General features: G+C 30.4%; 1 protein-coding gene across 1 annotated transcript in view; it reads left to right on the top strand.

Moving 5' to 3' along the window:
* The first annotated feature begins 1734 nt into the window (after window positions 1-1734).
* Window positions 1735-24513, top strand: part of LOC143192694 (neuropeptide SIFamide receptor) — a 211728-nt gene continuing 188949 nt past the window's right edge. Inside the window, exon 1 of the mRNA XM_076398190.1 lies at window positions 1735-1996. Within this exon, the coding sequence (XP_076254305.1) occupies window positions 1853-1996 (144 nt within the window). The 5' untranslated portion in view covers window positions 1735-1852. The remainder of the gene's footprint in view (window positions 1997-24513) is intronic.

Here is a 24513-nt window from a genome sequence, read left to right as displayed (position 1 = left end):
ATCTCTTTAATTTAGTTGATGGGCGAGCGAGTTATAAGGAAGTGTAGGTAAATATTTAAAAAACCATTTAATAATTTTAAAAATACTATAATGCTATTCATATCTACGATTTATTAAGAGACAACTCTTATTATGCAGCAACAGATGATATTATTGGATTCGTTTTTTCAATTTTCTAGTACAAATATGGTCCTATTAACATCCATATAAAAAAAAACAGTTAAAATTAACGATTAAAGTTGAAGTTTGGGTTTTAAATATATTTATACACAATAATTTTCCTACAAATAATCAAAAAGACTCTAGACTCAAACGTGAAGGATATTCTATTTCTGAGGTGTCCATTCTAGATATGTTTTTAAGAGAAATAAAAGAAAAATCAACAGTATTTTACTATCAATTTTTTACTACATGCTACAGGCTGATGATGTGGGAGGTATCAAAAATGGCGAGCCGATTACAACCTTCCTAGTAATCTGAAACTAAAAAAGATAATTATTTTTCGCCAAATTACGGCTGTTTCGGAATTTTTATAAATAATTGAAAGCCAATAATGTTGTTTTTTACTGTATACGACAGAGGAGCATACAGAAGAAATACAACAATTTTCTATTACATCAGTTCAATAGAACTTGAGATATAATAATAAGTAATCGTCTCGACCAAATGATTTCGAGAAAAACGCCTTTGAAGTCTCGTTTTTACCAACTAGGGTGGACCTACTACTCAGTGTTGGCTTCGAACCACGGTCTACCGACTAGAAAGACACATGATATATATTGACATTGATATATATATATATATATATATATATTACCTTCAGTTTACGGTATCCTCCTGGGACGACCCAGAGAGATGTTACGGTTAAAAGACTCAACACTCCTCTCTTGTTCCGATCTATAAACGATTCATTACCAATACGCTTTTTTTCCTCGCCATTATACCGAGTTGCCTACAATATATAATTCTGCAGTATGTTTTTTCATATATATTTTGGAGTTTCCTTTTACCAACAATGGGTTTATCTAGTCTGGTCCTAAAGTTTAACGTGATCTCCGAACCGCGGTCCTCAGCATTAAGCCTACCGACTGGCGAGGGACCAACTTTAGAAATCATCCCAGATAACATCCGATCTTACCCAGCCTGGTTACTGGCGTGATTGGTGTCATTTTCCTTGTCGGATTTTACACTCTTGCCTAGAACATTCACAAAATTTCCCACATATCACAAACATAAATTTACGACCATGCGCCAGCAGGATTCGATCCCGCGGCTATCACAACAGTAGGAGTACGGTCCCATCGCCTTTACCACTGCGGCACCAAGCCCGCTCTGGAGTATGTATGTATGTAATTGAACTCTGAAATTTTGATTTTTTTGACAAGAAGCAAAAGATAACACATGCTTTCTATATAAATACATCGAGCAGATGGAGGAGAGAGAAACTGTGATAACTTTGCTGATGTATTTGTCTTACAACCACGGTACGCCTGGTAATTCACGGTATTCGAAACACCACCGACAGCGGTGCAGAAAATGAAAACCCGTTTTTGTACATTTAACCGTGACCTACCGTAACTAGCAGATTCCGTGCAATAGGTATCCCTCACGTAACCAGCGCCGCGACCCCCTCCCCACCACTTGCATAAATTATCGTCGTCATATAGGGGAAAGGGCCCAGGCCGCGTGTTACCCGACCACGCTCGCGCATCCAGACGCTCGCCGTCCCGACGCTCGGTCCGCGGCATTCCCGTCTCGCGCGCGTTCCTCGCCACAACAACAGCACCATCTCGTTGGGTCGCAGGCGGCGCGGTTCGCGATGCCTTCCTCGGCGAACGGTGAACTGATGTAAATGGGCGAGCTGACATTCGGTCCGATGTTGCATCCCGAGGGGGAAGAGATGTCCGGCTTCGAGGATCTGCTACGCCTGGTCACCGAGCTGTACGACGGGGCTAAATCGTCGGACTATGTGGCAGGGTACCCTGATATCCCGCAGGTCAGTAATATTACCTTGGGGAGTACGGTTCTCGATGATATATATCATTTGTTATATTAAAATTTCCTTCGAACTGTTCATGAATAAAAATGTCTTCCTTTTAGGATTAAAAAGTTACGAACTTTACTTTAAAAATTCGGGTAATTTATTAAATGTATATATTATAATGACCTGAATAATTTAGAATGATATGCCGTATTTTATAATGAACTAGCGACCCGCCTCGGCTTCGCACGGGTGCAATGCTGATACTAAATTAAATACACTACAGAAAAAATATGAACGTTGTATATAAAAACATAGCGGCCCGCTCCGACTTTGCACGGGCATAAAATATATATGCCTATGTCACTCAATGAAAACATGATTAAAGTCGATCCAGTATTTTTGGTTCATTCATTACTACCCTTGGCCTGCACGCATTAAATTTGGAGTAAAACAATTCCTCTTCCCCTATAATTACTATGAAGATTTCCTGCTATCTTTGGAATATCTAAATTCATACAATTTTTATTACATTACACATTTTTAAACGCAAATTTTAAATTTGTAATATCTCCGAAAATATTTGTTTAATTTACATGCTGTAAGGAACCATATTGATCTATATTAATTGCACACTGTATTTAAGGTACTTAATTCGATAAGGATTAATGCCGTATTGCTTAAAATAGCTTCGTAAATAAGCCATTTTCTCACGTAAAAAGTAAACAATAAAAATGGTTAATGTGGGTTATCCCTAAAAGATAAACATATACCATCGCGGACTTTTTTGTAGACCTTTTTATGGTATATAATACTGTAGTACATTAATTTGATCTAACTCGTAGGGTTAGGCAGCGTTTTTGCTAATTGCTAAATAAGCCTAAAAAATAGGTTAATTTACGATATCACGTTAGAAACCTCTAGAATTAGCGATGTTGCCTTAGTATATTATGCATGTATTATACATGTAAACCTTCCTCTTGAATCACTCTATCTATTGAAAAATCCGTTGCGTAGTTTTAAAGATTTAAGCGCACATAGGGATATAGGGACAGAAAAGGCGAATTTGTTTTATACTATGTAGTGATATGGTTGAATCGCAATAATGGTTTCCTTTTGTATGACTGTATAGTCACAAGCGTAGTCTCGCACAAAGCTATCAAAAGCAATCAGTGCTAGCCTATTTCAAACCAGGCATAATGTATACTAATTGGTCGACATATACATCTTCAATTTTAAAATTAAATTACGTATACTTTCCGCAATATTTGATATGGTATAAATAATCATCACACACTTTCATTACATTCCACCATTGAAGGTGGTCAATGAGTTGGTCACTGCCGCACTTCAGTTATTTAAGGGGTTTACTTTTATGATACTTATGTTAATAACACTTTTTGAGTTAGCTGATATACAAAATTTCAATCATTCTAGTTTTTTTTTCAATTAGAGTGAAAATATAAAAAGTCGTAACTACCACATATCGTCTATTCATGTCAAGCAAGATACCCTGATATCCCCCACGACAGTAATATTACCTCATAGAGCACGGTTCTTGATCATATTATTTGTAAGATCAAAATATCTCTCGAACCTTTCGTGAATAAAAAATTTAGACCTTCAAAGTTTAAAAAGTCTAAATATCTGATCAAATGTATATATTATGACCTGAATAATTTCGTATGATATGCCATGTCTTATAATTAAACTCTTTGAATGACAATAATGGTTTCCTTTTGTATCACAGTGGTCACAAGCATAATCTGGCACAAAATTTTCAAAATTCATCAGTGCTAGCCTATCTCAAACCAGACATATACGTATTTTAATTGCTTATCATTTACGTCTTCATTTCCACCATTATAATACTTACCCCTTCGACAAACTATGATATGGTATAAGTACTCATCATCAAACACTTGCTTCATCAATTGGAGATAGCCAATGAATTGATCACTGTCCCATTTCAGTTCCTTCCCTTTTGTAGACAATTTGGTATATTGGCGAGGGCCACATGGTTTATTTACTGGATATTACCACTTTTTATTTCTTTTGAGATTCTAAACTGATTAATTTAAAGTTTCTTCGAAAAACAGATCTATACCGAGTGGTTTATAGATCGGAACAAGAGAGGGATAATAAATGTTTTAATAATACCTGTCTTTCGGCCGTTCCAGGTAGTTCTTTTTAGTTAGTGGTTTAGAGTAATTGTATTTCTAAAGTACGTTTTGATACAACCGTCGTGCCATTAGTTAATGTAACATACTATAATTTTAAATATATGAGTTGTTAATGTTCCTCGTTATTACAATTATACAGTTATTCTTATAATACCCTGAAAATATAAAGTCGTAACTGTCACACATCTTCCCTAGATATCACTTAAGCGATCAAGAACAATTACATGTTTGTAGTTTTGGAAGATTATAATAGCTGGGATATTTATTAAGAAAGAATATAACAAAATTCAAGATATACAATTTTATTTAAACTCATGTGAAAGGCCTTGTAAAACCTATGAAGCTTATTTCAAATTCCCTGTTCGAAATCTAGACGATCTTCGCCAAAGAAGTTGGACTTTGTTATTGTAACAGCACAATAGATTTATTGAAGGAAATCGGATTGCCCTGGCTTGTTCTCGTTCATAGTATTTGTTATATCAGGATTTCCCTTCATTATTTTTTTTTAAACAATCAGCCTTTTAAAGTAAAAAGTATATTTTAGAAAACCCATTATTTATCTCTTTAAATGTATATAACATTGGGCCAGAATAATTATGTCATATTCCGGATATAAGTTTATACTTTGAGATAGTCAAATCAGACATAATGCACACTAATTAGCTATATAACATATTTGTCATCAATTCATTGTCATCTTCATTTCATTAAAAACCGTACACTGTCTGCAAGATTTGCTTTCTTCAAATGCATTGCTGTTCGCTAGTCTCGTAAAAACTAATGTTGGTTTTGAAATATTTCTGAAAGTTCACGGAAAGTTTGTAAAAAAAAATTATTCTAAATAAGAAAATATGAAATACTTGCTAAATAATAATAATAAAGAATATTGTAAGAACAACAATTTTGTTTCACCACAATGTGTAACTGCCTTTAAGATTTTCATTGTCACATAGGATCGATAGTTTTGTTGGTTATCAAATATCTTTAGGTATATCCGGCAATTTATTTTGTTACTACAAATTTCAAATGCCGATTAAAATTACCGATCTACGACTTTTATGAAACCGCGACTAGAATAAGTTCCCGGCCTACCATAGAAAAACAAATTTTTTTGGCAAAATTATTTTTTTTATTCAATACAATTCCCTTCAAGCGTGCAATAATAAAACGATCTTATAAACTATAAATAAATTGAATAACGATTGGAATGGAATTCGATCGCTGCTTACGATCCTTCTTTTTTCAAGGTAGTCAATGAAAATTATTCCGTGCGCATGCCAAAATACAGACGTTATAAACTTGCCATCCGACTGTTGCGTTTTCCACCCGTTGAAGCGGGTTCACCTTGTGCAATCCACTCGGATGATTGTCGATCGGACTTCGGAGTGAAATGATGGAGCCATGTTTCATCTGTTGTCACATATCGACGCAAAAACTTGGGTTTATTACGCTTGATCATCTTCAAACACTGCTCCGAATCATCAACTGGACGTTGTTTTTGGTCAAAAGTGAGCCTGCGCGGCACCCACTTTGCACAGAGCTTTCTGATACCCAAATATTCGTGAATGATATGATGTACACATTCAGTTGATATCTTTAGAGTGTCTGATATTTCATTCAGTTTCAATCTATAGTCATTAAAAATAATTATGTGGATTTTTTTAATGTTCTCGTCGGTAACAACTTCTTTTGGGTGTCCAGTTCTTCGGTGCTCATTTCACCACGTCTAAACTCAGCATACCTTTCCTTAATGGTTCATTTTCCTAGGGCAGTATCCGAAAACTCGCCATCAAGTCAAGATTTTGCTTCACTATATTTTTCCTCTCAAAAAGCAATATTTTAATAACACGCGAAATTCCTTTTAATCCATTTTTTTCACAATAACAAAAGTTGCTTCACTCAAAATACTATAATTCAGAAACTAATGATCCCGCAGCTCTCAGATTTATACACGCATCTTTTAAGTATTAGTACTAACTAAAAAACGTGGATTTAATAATAGTAGCGCCATCTATGTGTCAGGCCGCGGATTGTTCAATTGACCTGTTATGTTAAAAGGCTTTAAAACCATAGTTTCTAGAATATTTCTAATAGTACATATGATGCATGCTAATTTGGTTAAATTTGAACATGGGGGTGTATTTGGAGAAACGAAGACCACGTTTTTATTAAGATATCACGGTTTTAGAACAACTTTATCAGGGCCAAAACAACGAAAATATGATGAGATGCTATATTTGCAGTTTATTGAGATGTACTGAAAACAGTAATATGAAAGAGAACGTAATATGGTTCAGTTTAAACTTTTGTCCATTGTTTTATAATTTGGTATTTTGGTGAAACTATGAAAATATATACGCAAATATATCTGAATTTATTCGTAAATAAACATATATGTGAACTATGTGTTTTCTAAAAGATTTAGTAAGTTAGGATTTACCGTAATCTTTTTGGTCTCGTACAAATTTAGTTTCAAATTGCTTTCTATGATCTTCATCGATGTCTTTTTCTCAGCTGCTGACTACGTCTTCCATCCAAAAAGTCTATTTCATCATAGGAGTTACTTTTGTCTCTGGATTTTCTTCTTAACTGTGCACTAATTGTTGCATTGGATGATCAAAATAGATTAGATTTTAGAAATTCTAGTGACTTGTTGAAGTGTTCTATTCTGGTTTCCAAGAAGTTGTAGCTTTTTAGAGAAGCTGAAGTGATCTTCATCCAGTTTGCAAGTGTAAACCGCGTTGACATAGCTCTCCCTTTCTAAAATACCTGTGCAAATGACTGTTCGTTGGGGTACTTCTCTTCATTAAGTATTTTAAAGAGTTTTAGTTTTATTTAAGAATATATAGAGGAAGTCTTAAAAGATTATTTGGAGGTACTTTTAGATTTTTAAAAATACCTCATAGGAATCGCTATTTTTTTCTGCAATGTCGGGGTCATTGAATGTAATTCAAAGAGAATATCTGACCAGAAGAAGCACCAATGAATTAGTGTAGAAATACTCCAGGGACATTCTTAACAGAATTTTTAAGGCCACCATAACATTAAAAGAAATATATTTTAAAATATTTGTATATTGCTTCATTTTATTATTATTTTTTAAATTTAGAATGTAAACTTTTCTACTGGACATACTCTAACTAAATAAAATAAATAAAATGATAAATACTGTAAAATGTATCAGCAAAAGTACATAACAAATTGATATCGTTTGACTTAATAGTGGCAAGAAATGGATGCCACTCCGATATTAGCATTATAATATGGCGGCGGTTCTTTCGGAGCGCACATAAAAAGAAGTAGCATCCAAATGCTTTCCATACGAATGATCAAACGGAGATCTCCAATACAAATCGGATCGAGATTAAAAAGCGCCCACACTGAGGATCGATCACTCGCGAAATATCCGGATCACAATATCCATAGTCGGCGGAGGATGGCTTTAAATTTTTAAAATCTCGAATACCTTGACATACATTTTTAGGGTCTCTGGCGCATCGTTAAATCGTCCGATTCTGTTTTCGTTTATTGCTTCGGGCACACGTCACGGATTGATATTGTGTTAGAAAGAAAGTATTTTCGGTATTCACACAAAATATACAGCTGTACAATAATACTGGCCAACAATGTCTTTGATATAAAATTGGTTTCAAATACATTTATAGTAACAATTAACAAAACTAAAGTTTATTTTAACTTATTCTAAAGATTATTATATATCTATGTGTCTACTAGTCAGTTTAAATGGTATTCAAATGAGTTTGCATTGGGATGCCCTAACAGTCTTTCAGAATACTTTGCACTAACACTTTGGATCATACCCTTTATAAGTTCCAAGAGGATATCGTGCTGAATTAGTTTGTTGGAGACGTAATATGGGGCATTGATGATAGCTCGCAAAACTTTATTCTGGAACCTCTGAAGGATAGCTATGTTAGGTTTTTTACTACTACCTCATAGTTTAATACCATATATTCAAACGGGCCTAACTGGGCTTTGATTTATACAACCAAAACATTGTTATCTAAGGATTATTTCGATTTAGTACTTTCGGTTTAATATAAGCCTAAGCTGTTTGCGTTTTGTCATTATATGTTAAGCGTCGATCAAAATACATCCCCATGTATTTAAGATTTTGTACTTAAGGGAGTTCATTTAGAATATTGATTTTATTTACAATGATTATTTAATTGATATTATTAAAGTCATAAGGTTAGATTTTGTCTCATTTGCTTCAATATGTTATGTTTTGAACCACAATTCGACTTTGCTTAGATGGAATTTGAGGTTTCTAGTGCCTCATATTGGATCATATTATAATAAAAAAAGAAATAAGTATGCCAAGATTATAAGAAATATTAAATAATTGCATATCAACAAATCAGCAATAGATGCAGTTTCATGGTTTATCAGTAAAAAGCAAGAATTTTTTGAGATATCCACGACAACTACCCACACCAGCACCGAAGATCCATACAATTTTATTTAAGCTCATGTGAAAGACCTTGTAAAACCTATGAAGCTTATTTCAAATTCCCTGTTAGAAATCTAGATGAACTTCGCCAAAGAAGTTGGACTTTGTTATTGTAACAGCACAACAGATTTATTGAAGAAAATCGATATTTATAAGTTCCAAGAAGATATCGCGCTGAATTAGTTTGTTGGAGACGTAATATGGGGCATTAATGATAGCTCGCAAAACTTCATTCTGGAACTTCTGAAGGATAGCTATGTTAGGTTTTTTAGTACTACCCCATAGTTTAATCCCATAGATTCAGCGTAAAATTCTTTATAAACCCAGTATGTTATATTAGCCTGAGATTACTTAATCCGAAATGGGAATAAAAATATTGAAAATGAAAAAAAATCGCAAAATTTCCGACCATTGGCATGGAAAATCTGCGATATTTTTTAATATCTCGGATAAAGATAAAACTCTCAGAATATATGTATTTTGGGGTGGAAGAAATGAAAATCCATGTTAAATTCCTTTAGAACTGGCCGTTTGAAGGATATGTAAGAAAAACAGAGATCCATCTGTTTTTTATCATATATCTTAGAAACTAAACATTGTGCACAATTTATTATATCACCATTCGATTCAGCGTAAAACTTTTTATAAACCTGGTAATTTATATTAGTCTGAGATTACTTGATCAGAAATGGGAACAAAAACATTGGAAATGGCAAAAAATCGCAAAATTTCCGACCATTTGCATGGAAAATCTGCGATATTTTTTAATATCTCGAATAAAGATAAAACTTTCAAAATATATGTATTTTGGGGTGAGAGAAACGAAAATCCATGTTAAAATGCTTTAGAAATGACTGTTTTAAAGTTATATAAGAAAAACCGAGTTCCATCTGTTTTTTATCATATATCTTAGAAACTAAACATTGTGCACAATTTATTATATCACCATTCGATTCAGCGTAAAATTCTTTATAAACTCAATATGTTATATTAGCCTGAGATTACTTGATGAGAAATGGGAACAAAAATATTGAAAATGGCAAAAAATCGCAAAATTTCCGACAATTTGCATGGAAAATCTGCGATATTTTTTAATATCTCGAGTAAAGATAAAACTTTCAAAATATATGTATTTTGGGGTGAGAGAAACGAAAATCCATGTGAAATTGCTTTAGAAATGACCGTTTAAAAGATATGTAAGAAAAACCGAGTTCCATCTGTTTTTTTATCATATATCTTAGAAACTAAACATTGTGCACAATTTATTATATCACCATTCGATTCAGCGTAAAACTTTTTATAAACCTGGTAATTTATATTAGTCTGAGATTACTTGATCAGAAATGGGAACAAAAATATTGGAAATGGCAAAAAATCGCAAAATTTCCGACAATTTGCATGGAAAATCTGCGATATTTTTTAATCTCTCGAATAAAGATAAAACTTTCAAAATATATGTATTTTGGGGTGAGAGAAACGAAAATCCATGTGAAATTGCTTTAGAAATGACCGTTTAAAAGATATGTAAGAAAAACCGAGTTCCATCTGTTTTTTTATCATATATCTTAGAAACTAAACATTGTGCACAATTTATTATACCACCATTCGATTCAGCGTAAAACCTTTTATAAACCTGGTAATTTATATTAGTCTGAGATTACTTGATCAGAAATGGGAACAAAAATATTGGAAATGGCAAAAAATCGCAAAATTTCCGACAATTTGCATGGAAAATCTGCGATATTTTTTAATATCTCGAATAAAGATAAAACTTTCAAAATATATGTATTTTGGGGTGAGAGAAACGAAAATCCATGTGAAATTGTTTTAGAAATGACCGTTTAAAAGATATGTAAGAAAAACCGAGTTCCATCTGTTTTTTTATCATATATCTTAGAAACTAAACATTGTGCACAATTTATTATATCACCATTCGATTCAGCGTAAAATTCTTTATAAACTCAATATGTTATATTAGCCTGAGATTACTTGATGAGAAATGGGAACAAAAATATTGAAAATGGCAAAAAATCGCAAAATTTCCGACCATTTGCATGGAAAATCTGCGATATTTTTTAATATCTCGAATAAAGATAAAACTTTCAAAATATATGTATTTTGGGGTGAGAGAAACGAAAATCCATGTTAAAATGCTTTAAAAATGACCGTTTAAAAGATATGTAAGAAAAACCGAGTTCCATCTGCTTTTTTATCATATGTCTTAGAAACTAAACATTGTGCACAATTTATTATATCACCGTTCGATTCAGCGTAAAACTTTTTATAAACCTGGTAATTTATATTAGTCTGAGATTACTTGATCAGAAATGGGAACAAAAATATTGGAAATGGCAAAAAATCGCAAAATTTCCGACAATTTGCATGGAAAATCTGCGATATTTTTTAATCTCTCGAATAAAGATAAAACTTTCAAAATATATGTATTTTGGGGTGAGAGAAACGAAAATCCATGTGAAATTGCTTTAGAAATGACCGTTTAAAAGATATGTAAGAAAAACCGAGTTCCATCTGTTTTTTTATCATATATCTTAGAAACTAAACATTGTGCACAATTTATTATATCACCATTCGATTCAGCGTAAAACCTTTTATAAACCTGGTAATTTATATTAGTCTGAGATTACTTGATCAGAAATGGGAACAAAAATATTGGAAATGGCAAAAAATCGCAAAATTTCCGACAATTTGCATGGAAAATCTGCGATAATTTTTAATATCTCGAGTAAAGATAAAACTTTCAAAATATATGTATTTTGGGGTGAGAGAAACGAAAATCCATGTGAAATTGCTTTAGAAATGACCGTTTAAAAGATATGTAAGAAAAACCGAGTTCCATCTGTTTTTTTATCATATATCTTAGAAACTAAACATTGTGCACAATTTATTATATCACCATTCGATTCAGCGTAAAACTTTTTATAAACCTGGTAATTTATATTAGTCTGAGATTACTTGATCAGAAATGGGAACAAAAATATTGGAAATGGCAAAAAATCGCAAAATTTCCGACAATTTGCATGGAAAATCTGCGATATTTTTTAATCTCTCGAATAAAGATAAAACTTTCAAAATATATGTATTTTGGGGTGAGAGAAACGAAAATCCATGTGAAATTGCTTTAGAAATGACCGTTTAAAAGATATGTAAGAAAAACTGAGTTCCATCTGTTTTTTTATCATATATCTTAGAAACTAAACATTGTGCACAATTTATTATATCACCGTTCGATTCAGCGTAAAACTTTTTATAAACCTGGTAATTTATATTAGTCTGAGATTACTTGATCAGAAATGGGAACAAAAATATTGGAAATGGCAAAAAATCGCAAAATTTTCAGACAATTTGCATGGAAAATCTGCGATATTTTTAATATCTCGAATAAAGATAAAACTTTCAAAATATATGTATTTTGGGGTGAGAGAAAAGAAAATCCATGTGAAATTGCTTTAGAAATGACCGTTAAAAAGATATGTAAGAAAAACCGAGTTCCATCTGTTTTTTTATCATATATCTTAGAAACTAAACATTGTGCACAATTTATTATATCACCATTCGATTCAGCTTAAAACTTTTTATAAACCTGGTAATTTATATTAGTCTGAGATTACTTGATCAGAAATGGGAACAAAAATATTGGAAATGGCAAAAAATCGCAAAATTTCCGACAATTTGCATGGAAAATCTGCGATATTTTTTAATATCTCGAGTAAAGATAAAACTTTCAAAATATATGTATTTTGGGGTGAGAGAAACGAAAATCCATGTGAAATTGCTTTAGAAATGACCGTTTAAAAGATATGTAAGAAAAACCGAGTTCCATCTGTTTTTTTATCATATATCTTAGAAACTAAACATTGTGCACAATTTATTATATCACCATTCGATTCAGCGTAAAACCTTTTATAAACCTGGTAATTTATATTAGTCTGAGATTACTTGATCAGAAATGGGAACAAAAATATTGGAAATGGCAAAAAATCGCAAAATTTCCGACAATTTGCATGGAAAATCTGCGATATTTTTTAATCTCTCGAATAAAGATAAAACTTTCAAAATATATGTAATTTGGGGTGAGAGAAACGAAAATCCATGTGAAATTGCTTTAGAAATGACCGTTTAAAAGATATGTAAGAAAAACCGAGTTCCATCTGTTTTTTTATCATATATCTTAGAAACTAAACATTGTGCACAATTTATTATACCACCATTCGATTCAGCGTAAAACCTTTTATAAACCTGGTAATTTATATTAGTCTGAGATTACTTGATCAGAAATGGGAACAAAAATATTGGAAATGGCAAAAAATCGCAAAATTTCCGACAATTTGCATGGAAAATCTGCGATATTTTTTAATATCTCGAATAAAGATAAAACTTTCAAAATATATGTATTTTGGGGTGAGAGAAACGAAAATCCATGTGAAATTGCTTTAGAAATGACCGTTTAAAAGATATGTAAGAAAAACCGAGTTCCATCTGTTTTTTTATCATATATCTTAGAAACTAAACATTGTGCACAATTTATTATATCACCATTCGATTCAGCGTAAAACTTTTTATAAACCTGGTAATTTATATTAGTCTGAGATTACTTGATCAGAAATGGGAACAAAAATATTGGAAATGGCAAAAAATCGCAAAATTTCCGACCATTTGCATGGAAAATCTGCGACATTTTTTAATCTCTCGAATAAAGATAAAACTTTCAAAATATATGTATTTTGGGGTGAAAGAAATGAAAATCCATGTGAAATTGCTTTAGAAATGACCGTTTAAAAGATATGTAAGAAAAACCGAGTTCCATCTGTTTTTTTATCATATATCTTAGAAACTAAACATTGTGCACAATTTATTATATCACCATTCGATTCAGCGTAAAATTCTTTATAAACTCAATATGTTATATTAGCCTGAGATTACTTGATGAGAAATGGGAACAAAAATATTGAAAATGGCAAAAAATCGCAAAATTTCCGACCATTTGCATGGAAAATCTGCGATATTTTTTAATATCTCGAATAAAGATAAAACTTTCAAAATATATGTATTTTGGGGTGAGAGAAACGAAAATCCATGTTAAAATGCTTTAAAAATGACCGTTTAAAAGATATGTAAGAAAAACCGAGTTCCATCTGCTTTTTTATCATATGTCTTAGAAACTAAACATTGTGCACAATTTATTATATCACCGTTCGATTCAGCGTAAAACTTTTTATAAACCTGGTAATTTATATTAGTCTGAGATTACTTGATCAGAAATGGGAACAAAAATATTGGAAATGGCAAAAAATCGCAAAATTTCCGACAATTTGCATGGAAAATCTGCGATATTTTTTAAACTCTCGAATAAAGATAAAACTTTCAAAATATATGTATTTTGGGGTGAGAGAAACGAAAATCCATGTGAAATTGCTTTAGAAATGACCGTTTAAAAGATATGTAAGAAAAACCGAGTTCCATCTGTTTTTTTATCATATATCTTAGAAACTAAACATTGTGCACAATTTATTATATCACCATTCGATTCAGCGTAAAACCTTTTATAAACCTGGTAATTTATATTAGTCTGAGATTACTTGATCAGAAATGGGAACAAAAATATTGGAAATGGCAAAAAATCGCAAAATTTCCGACAATTTGCATGGAAAATCTGCGATAATTTTTAATATCTCGAGTAAAGATAAAACTTTCAAAATATATGTATTTTGGGGTGAGAGAAACGAAAATCCATGTGAAATTGCTTTAGAAATGACCGTTTAAAAGATATGTAAGAAAAACCGAGTTCCATCTGTTTTTTTATCATATATCTTAGAAACTAAACATTGTGCACAATTTATTATATCACCATTCGATTCAGCGTAAAACTTTTTATAAACCTGGTAATTTATATTAGTCTGAGATTACTTGATCAGAAATGGGAACAAAAATATTGGAAATGGCAAAAAATCGCAAAATTTCCGACAATTTGCATGGAAAATCTACGATATTTTTTAATCTCTCGAATAAAGATAAAACTTTCAAAATATATGTATTTTGGGGTGAGAGAAACGAAAATCCATGTGAAATTGCTTTAGAAATGACCGTTTAAAAGATATGTAAGAAAAACTGAGTTCCATCTGTTTTTTTATCATATATCTTAGAAACTAAACATTGTGCACAATTTATTATATCACCGTTCGATTCAGCGTAAAACTTTTTATAAACCTGGTAATTTATATTAGTCTGAGATTACTTGATCAGAAATGGGAACAAAAATATTGGAAATGGCAAAAAATCGCAAAATTTTCAGACAATTTGCATGGAAAATCTGCGATATTTTTAATATCTCGAATAAAGATAAAACTTTCAAAATATATGTATTTTGGGGTGAGAGAAAAGAAAATCCATGTGAAATTGCTTTAGAAATGACCGTTAAAAAGATATGTAAGAAAAACCGAGTTCCATCTGTTTTTTTATCATATATCTTAGAAACTAAACATTGTGCACAATTTATTATATCACCATTCGATTCAGCTTAAAACTTTTTATAAACCTGGTAATTTATATTAGTCTGAGATTACTTGATCAGAAATGGGAACAAAAATATTGGAAATGGCAAAAAATCGCAAAATTTCCGACAATTTGCATGGAAAATCTGCGATATTTTTTAATATCTCGAATAAAGATAAAACTTTCAAAATATATGTATTTTGGGGTGAGAGAAACGAAAACCCATGTGAAATTGCTTTAGAAATGACCGTTTAAAAGATATGTAAGAAAAACCGAGTTCCATCTGTTTTTTTATCATATATCTTAGAAACTAAACATTGTGCACAATTTATTATATCACCGTTCGATTCAGCGTAAAACTTTTTATAAACCTGGTAATTTATATTAGTCTGAGATTACTTGATCAGAAATGGGAACAAAAATATTGGAAATGGCAAAAAATCGCAAAATTTCCGACAATTTGCATGGAAAATCTGCGATATTTTTTAATCTCTCGAATAAAGATAAAACTTTCAAAATATATGTATTTTGGGGTGAGAGAAACGAAAATCCATGTGAAATTGCTTTAGAAATGACCGTTTAAAAGATATGTAAGAAAAACTGAGTTCCATCTGTTTTTTTATCATATATCTTAGAAACTAAACATTGTGCACAATTTATTATATCACCATTCGATTCAGCGTAAAACTTTTTATAAACCTGTTAATTTATATTAGTCTGAGATTACTTGATAAGAAATGGGAACAAAAATATTGGAAATGGCAAAAAATCGCAAAATTTTCAGACAATTTGCATGGAAAATCTGCGATATTTTTAATATCTCGAATAAAGATAAAACTTTCAAAATATATGTATTTTGGGGTGAGAGAAAAGAAAATCCATGTGAAATTGCTTTAGAAATGACCGTTTAAAAGATATGTAAGAAAAACCGAGTTCCATCTGTTTTTTTATCATATATCTTAGAAACTAAACATTGTGCACAATTTATTATATCACCATTCGATTCAGCGTAAAACTTTTTATAAACCTGGTAATTTATATTAGTCTGAGATTACTTGATCAGAAATGGGAACAAAAATATTGGAAATGGCAAAAAATCGCAAAATTTCCGACAATTTGCATGGAAAATCTGCGATATTTTTTAATCTCTCGAATAAAGATAAAACTTTCAAAATATATGTATTTTGGGATGAGAGAAACGAAAATCCATGTGAAATTGCTTTAGAAATGACCGTTTAAAAGATATGTAAGAAAAACCGAGTTCCATCTGTTTTTTTATCATATATCTTAGAAACTAAACATTGTGCACAATTTATTATATCACCATTCGATTCAGCGTAAAACTTTTTATAAACCTGGTAATTTATATTAGTCTGAGATTACTTGATCAGAAATGGGAACAAAAATATTGGAAATGGCAAAAAATCGCAAAATTTCCGACAATTTGCATGGAAAATCTGCGATATTTTTTAATATCTCGAATAAAGATAAAACTTTCAAAATATATGTATTTTGGGGTGAGAGAAACGAAAATCCATGTGAAATTGCTTTAGAAATGACCGTTTAAAAGATATGTAAGAAAAACCGAGTTCCATCTGTTTTTTTATCATATATCTTAGAAACTAAACATTGTGCACAATTTATTATATCACCATTCGATTCAGCGTAAAACTTTTTATAAACCTGGTAATTTATATTAGTCTGAGATTACTTGATCAGAAATGGGAACAAAAATATTGGAAATGGCAAAAAATCGCAAAATTTCCGACAATTTGCATGGAAAATCTGCGATATTTTTTAATCTCTCGAATAAAGATAAAACTTTCAAAATATATGTATTTTGGGGTGAGAGAAATGAAAATCCATGTGAAATTGCTTTAGAACTAACCGTTTTAAAGTTATATAAGAAAAACCGAGTTCCATCTGTTTTTTTATCATATATCTTAGAAACTAAACATTGTGCACAATTTATTATATCACCATTCGATTCAGCGTAAAATTCTTTATAAACTCAATATGTTATATTAGCCTGAGATTACTTGATGAGAAATGGGAACAAAAATATTGAAAATGGCAAAAAATCGCAAAATTTCCGACCATTTGCATGGAAAATCTGCAATATTTTTTAATATCTCGAATAGAGATAAAACTTTCAAAATATGTGTATTTTGGGGTGAGAGAAACGAAAATCCATGTTAAAATGCTTTAGAACTAACCGTTTTAAAGTTATATAAGAAAAACCGAGATGAATCTGTTTTTTATCATATATCTTAGAAACTAAACATTGTGCACAATTTATTATATCACCATTCGATTCAGCGTAAAACTTTTTATAAACCTGGTAATTTATATTAGTCTGAGATTACTTGATCAGAAATGGGAACAAAAATATTGGAAATGGCAAAAAATCGCAAAATTTCCGACAATTTGCATGGAAAATCTGCGATATTTTTTAATATCTCGAATAAAGATAAAACTTTCAAAATATATGTATTTTGGGGTGAGAGAAACGAAAATCCATGTGAAATTGCTTTAGAAATGACCGTTTAAAAGATATGTAAGAAAAACCGAGTTCCATCTGTTTTTTTATCATATATCTTAGAAACTAAACATTGTGCACAATTTATTATATCACCATTCGATTCAGCGTAAAACTTTTTATAAACCTGGTAATTTATATTAGTCTGAGATTACTTGATCAGAAATGGGAACAAAAATATTGGAAATGGCAAAAAATCGCAAAATTTCCGACAATTTGCATGGAAAATCTGCGATATTTTTTAATCTCTCGAATAAAGATAAAACTTTCAAGATATATGTATTTTGGGGTGAGAGAAACGATAATCCATGTGAAATTGCTTTAGAAATGACCGTTTAAAAGATATGTAAGAAAAACTGAGTTCCATCTGTTTTTTTATCATATATCGTAGAAACTAAACATTGTGCACAATTTATTATATCACCATTCGATTCAGCGTAAAACTTTTTATAAACCTGGTAATTTATATTAGTCTGAGATTACTTGATCAGAAATGGGAACAAAAATATTGGAAATGGCAAAAAATCGCAAAATTTCCGACAATTTGCATGGAAAATCTGCGATATTTTTTAATCTCTCGAATAAAGATAAAACTTTCAAAATATATGTATTTTGGGGTGAGAGAAACGAAAATCCATGTGAAATTGCTTTAGAAATGACCGTTTAAAAGATATGTAAGAAAAACTGAGTTCCATCTGTTTTTTTATCATATATCTTAGAAACTAAACATTGTGCACAATTTATTATATCACCCTTCGATTCAGGGTAAAACTTTTTATAAACCTGGTAATTTATATTAGTCTGAGATTACTTGATAAGAAATGGGAACAAAAATATTGGAAATGGCAAAAAATCGCAAAATTTTCAGACAATTTGCATGGAAAATCTGCGATATTTTTAATATCTCGAATAAAGATAAAACTTTCAAAATATATGTATTTTGGGGTGAGAGAAAAGAAAATCCATGTGAAATTGCTTTAGAAATGACCGTTTAAAAGATATGTAAGAAAAACCGAGTTCCATCTGTTTTTTTATCATATATCTTAGAAACTAAACATTGTGCACAATTTATTATATCACCATTCGATTCAGCGTAAAACTTTTTATAAACCTGGTAATTTATATTAGTCTGAGATTACTTGATCAGAAATGGGAACAAAAATATTGGAAATGGCAAAAAATCGCAAAATTTCCGACAATTTGCATGGAAAATCTGCGATATTTTTTAATCTCTCGAATAAAGATAAAACTTTCAAAATATATGTATTTTGGGATGAGAGAAACGAAAATCCATGTGAAATTGCTTTAGAAATGACCGTTTAAAAGATATGTAAGAAAAACGGAGTTCCATCTGTTTTTTTATCATATATCTTAGAAACTAAACATTGTGCACAATTTATTATATCACCATTCGATTCAGCGTAAAACTTTTTATAAACCTGGTAATTTATATTAGTCTGAGATTACTTGATCAGAAATGGGAACAAAAATATTGGAAATGGCAAAAAATCGCAAAATTTCCGACAATTTGCATGGAAAATCTGCGATATTTTTTAATCTCTCGAATAAAGATAAAACTTTCAAAATATATGTATTTTGGGGTGAGAGAAACGATAATCCATGTGAAATTGCTTTAGAAATGACCGTTTAAAAGATATGTAAGAAAAACTGAGTTCCATCTGTTTTTTTATCATATATCTTAGAAACTAAACATTGTGCACAATTTATTATATCACCATTCGATTCAGCGTAAAACTTTTTATAAACCTGGTAATTTATATTAGTCTGAGATTACTTGATTAGAAATTGGAACAAAAATATTGGAAATGGCAAAAAATCGCAATATTTCCGACAATTTGCATGGAAAATCTGCGATATTTTTAATATCTCGAATAAAGATAAAACTTTCAAAATATATGTATTTTGGGGTGAGAGAAACGAAAATCCATGTTAAAATGCTTTAGAAATGACCGTTTAAAATATATGTAAGAAAAACCGAGTTCCATCTGTTTTTTTATCATATATCATAGAAACTAAACATTGTGCACAATTTATTATATCATCATTCGATTCAGCGTAAAACCTTTTATAAACCTGGTAATTTATATTAGTCTGAGATTACTTGATCAGAAATGGGAACAAAAATATTGGAAATGGTAAAAAATCGCAAAATTTCCGACAATTTGCATGGAAAATCTGCGATATTTTTTAATATCTCGAATAAAGATAAAACTTTCAAAATATATGTATTTTGGGGTGAGAGAAACGAAAATCCATGTGAAATTGCTTTAGAAATGACCGTTTAAAAGATATGTAAGAAAAACCGAGTTCCATCTGTTTTTTTATCATATATCTTAGAAACTAAACATTGTGCACAATTTATTATATCACCATTCGATTCAGCTTAAAACTTTTTATAAACCTGGTAATTTATATTAGTCTGAGATTACTTGATCAGAAATGGGAACAAAAATATTGGAAATGGCAAAAAATCGCAAAATTTCCGACAATTTGCATGGAAAATCTGCGATATTTTTTAATATCTCGAATAAAGATAAAACTTTCAAAATATATGTATTTTGGGGTGAGAGAAACGAAAATCCATGTGAAATTGCTTTAGAAATGACCGTTTAAAAGATATGTAAGAAAAACCGAGTTCCATCTGTTTTTTTATCATATATCTTAGAAACTAAACATTGTGCACAATTTATTATATCACCATTCGATTCAGCGTAAAACTTTTTGTAAACCTGATAATTTATATTAGTCTGAGATTACTTGATCAGAAATGGGAACAAAAATATTGGAAATGGCAAAAAATCGCAAAATTTCCGACAATTTGCATGGAAAATCTGCGATATTTTTTAATCTCTCGAATAAAGATAAAACTTTCAAAATATATGTATTTTGGGGTGAGAGAAACGAAAATCCATGTTAAAATGCCTTAGAAATGACCGTTTAAAAGATATGTAAGAAAAACCGAGTTCCATCTGTTTTTTATCATATATCTTAGAAACTAAACATTGTGCACAATTTATTATATCACCATTCGATTCAGCGTAAACCTTTTTATAAACCTGGTAATTTATATTAGTCTGAGATTACTTGATCAGAAATGGGAACAAAAATATTGGAAATGGCAAAAAATCGCAAAATTTCCGACAATTTGCATGGAAAATCTGCGATATTTTTTAATCTCTCGAATAAAGATAAAACTTTCAAAATAAATGTATTTTGGGGTGAGAGAAACGAAAATCCATGTGAAATTGCTTTAGAAATGACCGTTTAAAAGATATGTAAGAAAAACCGAGTTCCATCTGTTTTTTTATCATATATCTTAGAAACTAAACATTGTGCACAATTTATTATATCACCATTCGATTCAGCGTAAAACTTTTTATAAACCTGGTAATTTATATTAGTCTGAGATTACTTGATCAGAAATGGGAACAAAAATATTGGAAATGGTAAAAAATCGCAAAATTTCCGACAATTTGCATGGAAAATCTGCGATATTTTTAATATCTCGAATAAAGATAAAACTTTCAAAATATATGTATTTTGGGATGAGAGAAACGAAAATCCATGTTAAAATGCTTTAGAAATGACCGTTTAAAAGATATGTAAGAAAAACCGAGTTCCATCTGTTTTTTTATCATATATCTTAGAAACTAAACATTGTGCACAATTTATTATATCACCATTCGATTCAGCGTAAAACTTTTTATAAACCTGGTAATTTATATTAGTCTGAGATTACTTGATCAGAAATGGGAACAAAAATATTGGAAATGGCAAAAAATCGCAAAATTTCCGACAATTTGCATGGAAAATCTGCGATATTTTTTAATATCTCGAATAAAGATAAAACTTTCAAAATATATGTATTTTGGGGTGAGAGAAACGAAAATCTATGTTAAAATGCTTTAGAAATGACCGTTTAAAAGATATGTAAGAAAAACCGAGTTCCATCTGTTTTTTTATCATATATCTTAGAAACTAAACATTGTGCACAATTTATTATATCACCATTCGATTCAGCGAAAAACTTTTTATAAACCTGATAATTTATATTAGTCTGAGATTACTTGATCAGAAATGGGAACAAAAACATTGGAAATGGCAAAAAATCGCAAAATTTCCGACCATTTGCATGGAAAATCTGCGATATTTTTTAATATCTCGAATAAAGATAAAACTTTCAAAATATATGTATTTTGGGGTGAGAGAAACGAAAATCCATGTTAAAATGCTTTAGAAATGACCGTTTAAAAGATATGTAAGAAAAACCGAGTTCCATCTGTTTTTTTATCATATGTCTTAGAAACTAAACATTGTGCACAATTTATTATATCACCATTCGATTCAGCGTAAAACTTTTTATAAACCTGGTAATTTATATTAGTCTGAGATTACTTGATCAGAAATGGGAACAAAAATATTGGAAATGGCAAAAAATCGCAAAATTTCCGACAATTTGCATGGAAAATCTGCGATATTTTTTAATCTCTCGAATAAAGATAAAACTTTCAAGATATATGTATTTTGGGGTGAGAGAAACGATAATCCATGTGAAATTGCTTTAGAAATGACCGTTTAAAAGATATGTAAGAAAAACTGAGTTCCATCTGTTTTTTTATCATATATCTTAGAAACTAAACATTGTGCACAATTTATTATATCACCCTTCGATTCAGCGTAAAACTTTTTATAAACCTGGTAATTTATATTAGTCTGAGATTACTTGATAAGAAATGGGAACAAAAATATTGGAAATGGCAAAAAATCGCAAAATTTTCAGACAATTTGCATGGAAAATCTGCGATATTTTTAATATCTCGAATAAAGATAAAACTTTCAAAATATATGTATTTTGGGGTGAAAGAAATGAAAATCCATGTGAAATTGCTTTAGAAATGACCGTTTAAAAGATATGTAAGAAAAACCGAGTTCCATCTGTTTTTTTATCATATATCTTAGAAACTAAACATTGTGCACAATTTATTATATCACCATTCGATTCAGCGTAAAACTTTTTATAAACCTGGTAATTTATATTAGTCTGAGATTACTTGATCAGAAATGGGAACAAAAATATTGGAAATGGCAAAAAATCGCAAAATTTCCGACAATTTGCATGGAAAATCTGCGATATTTTTTAATCTCTCGAATAAAGATAAAACTTTCAAAATATATGTATTTTGGGATGAGAGAAACGAAAATCCATGTGAAATTGCTTTAGAAATGACCGTTTAAAAGATATGTAAGAAAAACGGAGTTCCATCTGTTTTTTTATCATATATCTTAGAAACTAAACATTGTGCACAATTTATTATATCACCATTCGATTCAGCGTAAAACTTTTTATAAACCTGGTAATTTATATTAGTCTGAGATTACTTGATCAGAAATGGGAACAAAAATATTGGAAATGGCAAAAAATCGCAAAATTTCCGACAATTTGCATGGAAAATCTGCGATATTTTTTAATCTCTCGAATAAAGATAAAACTTTCAAAATATATGTATTTTGGGGTGAGAGAAACGATAATCCATGTGAAATTGCTTTAGAAATGACCGTTTAAAAGATATGTAAGAAAAACTGAGTTCCATCTGTTTTTTTATCATATATCTTAGAAACTAAACATTGTGCACAATTTATTATATCACCATTCGATTCAGCGTAAAACTTTTTATAAACCTGGTAATTTATATTAGTCTGAGATTACTTGATTAGAAATTGGAACAAAAATATTGGAAATGGCAAAAAATCGCAATATTTCCGACAATTTGCATGGAAAATCTGCGATATTTTTAATATCTCGAATAAAGATAAAACTTTCAAAATATATGTATTTTGGGGTGAGAGAAACGAAAATCCATGTTAAAATGCTTTAGAAATGACCGTTTAAAATATATGTAAGAAAAACCGAGTTCCATCTGTTTTTTTATCATATATCATAGAAACTAAACATTGTGCACAATTTATTATATCATCATTCGATTCAGCGTAAAACCTTTTATAAACCTGGTAATTTATATTAGTCTGAGATTACTTGATCAGAAATGGGAACAAAAATATTGGAAATGGTAAAAAATCGCAAAATTTCCGACAATTTGCATGGAAAATCTGCGATATTTTTTAATATCTCGAATAAAGATAAAACTTTCAAAATATATGTATTTTGGGGTGAGAGAAACGAAAATCCATGTGAAATTGCTTTAGAAATGACCGTTTAAAAGATATGTAAGAAAAACCGAGTTCCATCTGTTTTTTTATCATATATCTTAGAAACTAAACATTGTGCACAATTTATTATATCACCATTCGATTCAGCTTAAAACTTTTTATAAACCTGGTAATTTATATTAGTCTGAGATTACTTGATCAGAAATGGGAACAAAAATATTGGAAATGGCAAAAAATCGCAAAATTTCCGACAATTTGCATGGAAAATCTGCGATATTTTTTAATATCTCGAATAAAGATAAAACTTTCAAAATATATGTATTTTGGGGTGAGAGAAACGAAAATCCATGTGAAATTGCTTTAGAAATGACCGTTTAAAAGATATGTAAGAAAAACCGAGTTCCATCTGTTTTTTTATCATATATCTTAGAAACTAAACATTGTGCACAATTTATTATATCACCATTCGATTCAGCGTAAAACTTTTTGTAAACCTGATAATTTATATTAGTCTGAGATTACTTGATCAGAAATGGGAACAAAAATATTGGAAATGGCAAAAAATCGCAAAATTTCCGACAATTTGCATGGAAAATCTGCGATATTTTTTAATCTCTCGAATAAAGATAAAACTTTC

This window comes from Rhynchophorus ferrugineus, unplaced genomic scaffold (assembly GCF_030347505.1).
Source record: "Rhynchophorus ferrugineus isolate W39M unplaced genomic scaffold, kcgeb_rfMv2 rfM1, whole genome shotgun sequence".
Taxonomy (NCBI): domain Eukaryota; kingdom Metazoa; phylum Arthropoda; class Insecta; order Coleoptera; family Curculionidae; genus Rhynchophorus; species Rhynchophorus ferrugineus.
The sequence above is the reverse complement of the archived record's forward strand: the minus strand, read 5'-3'. Positions and strand labels throughout refer to the sequence as shown.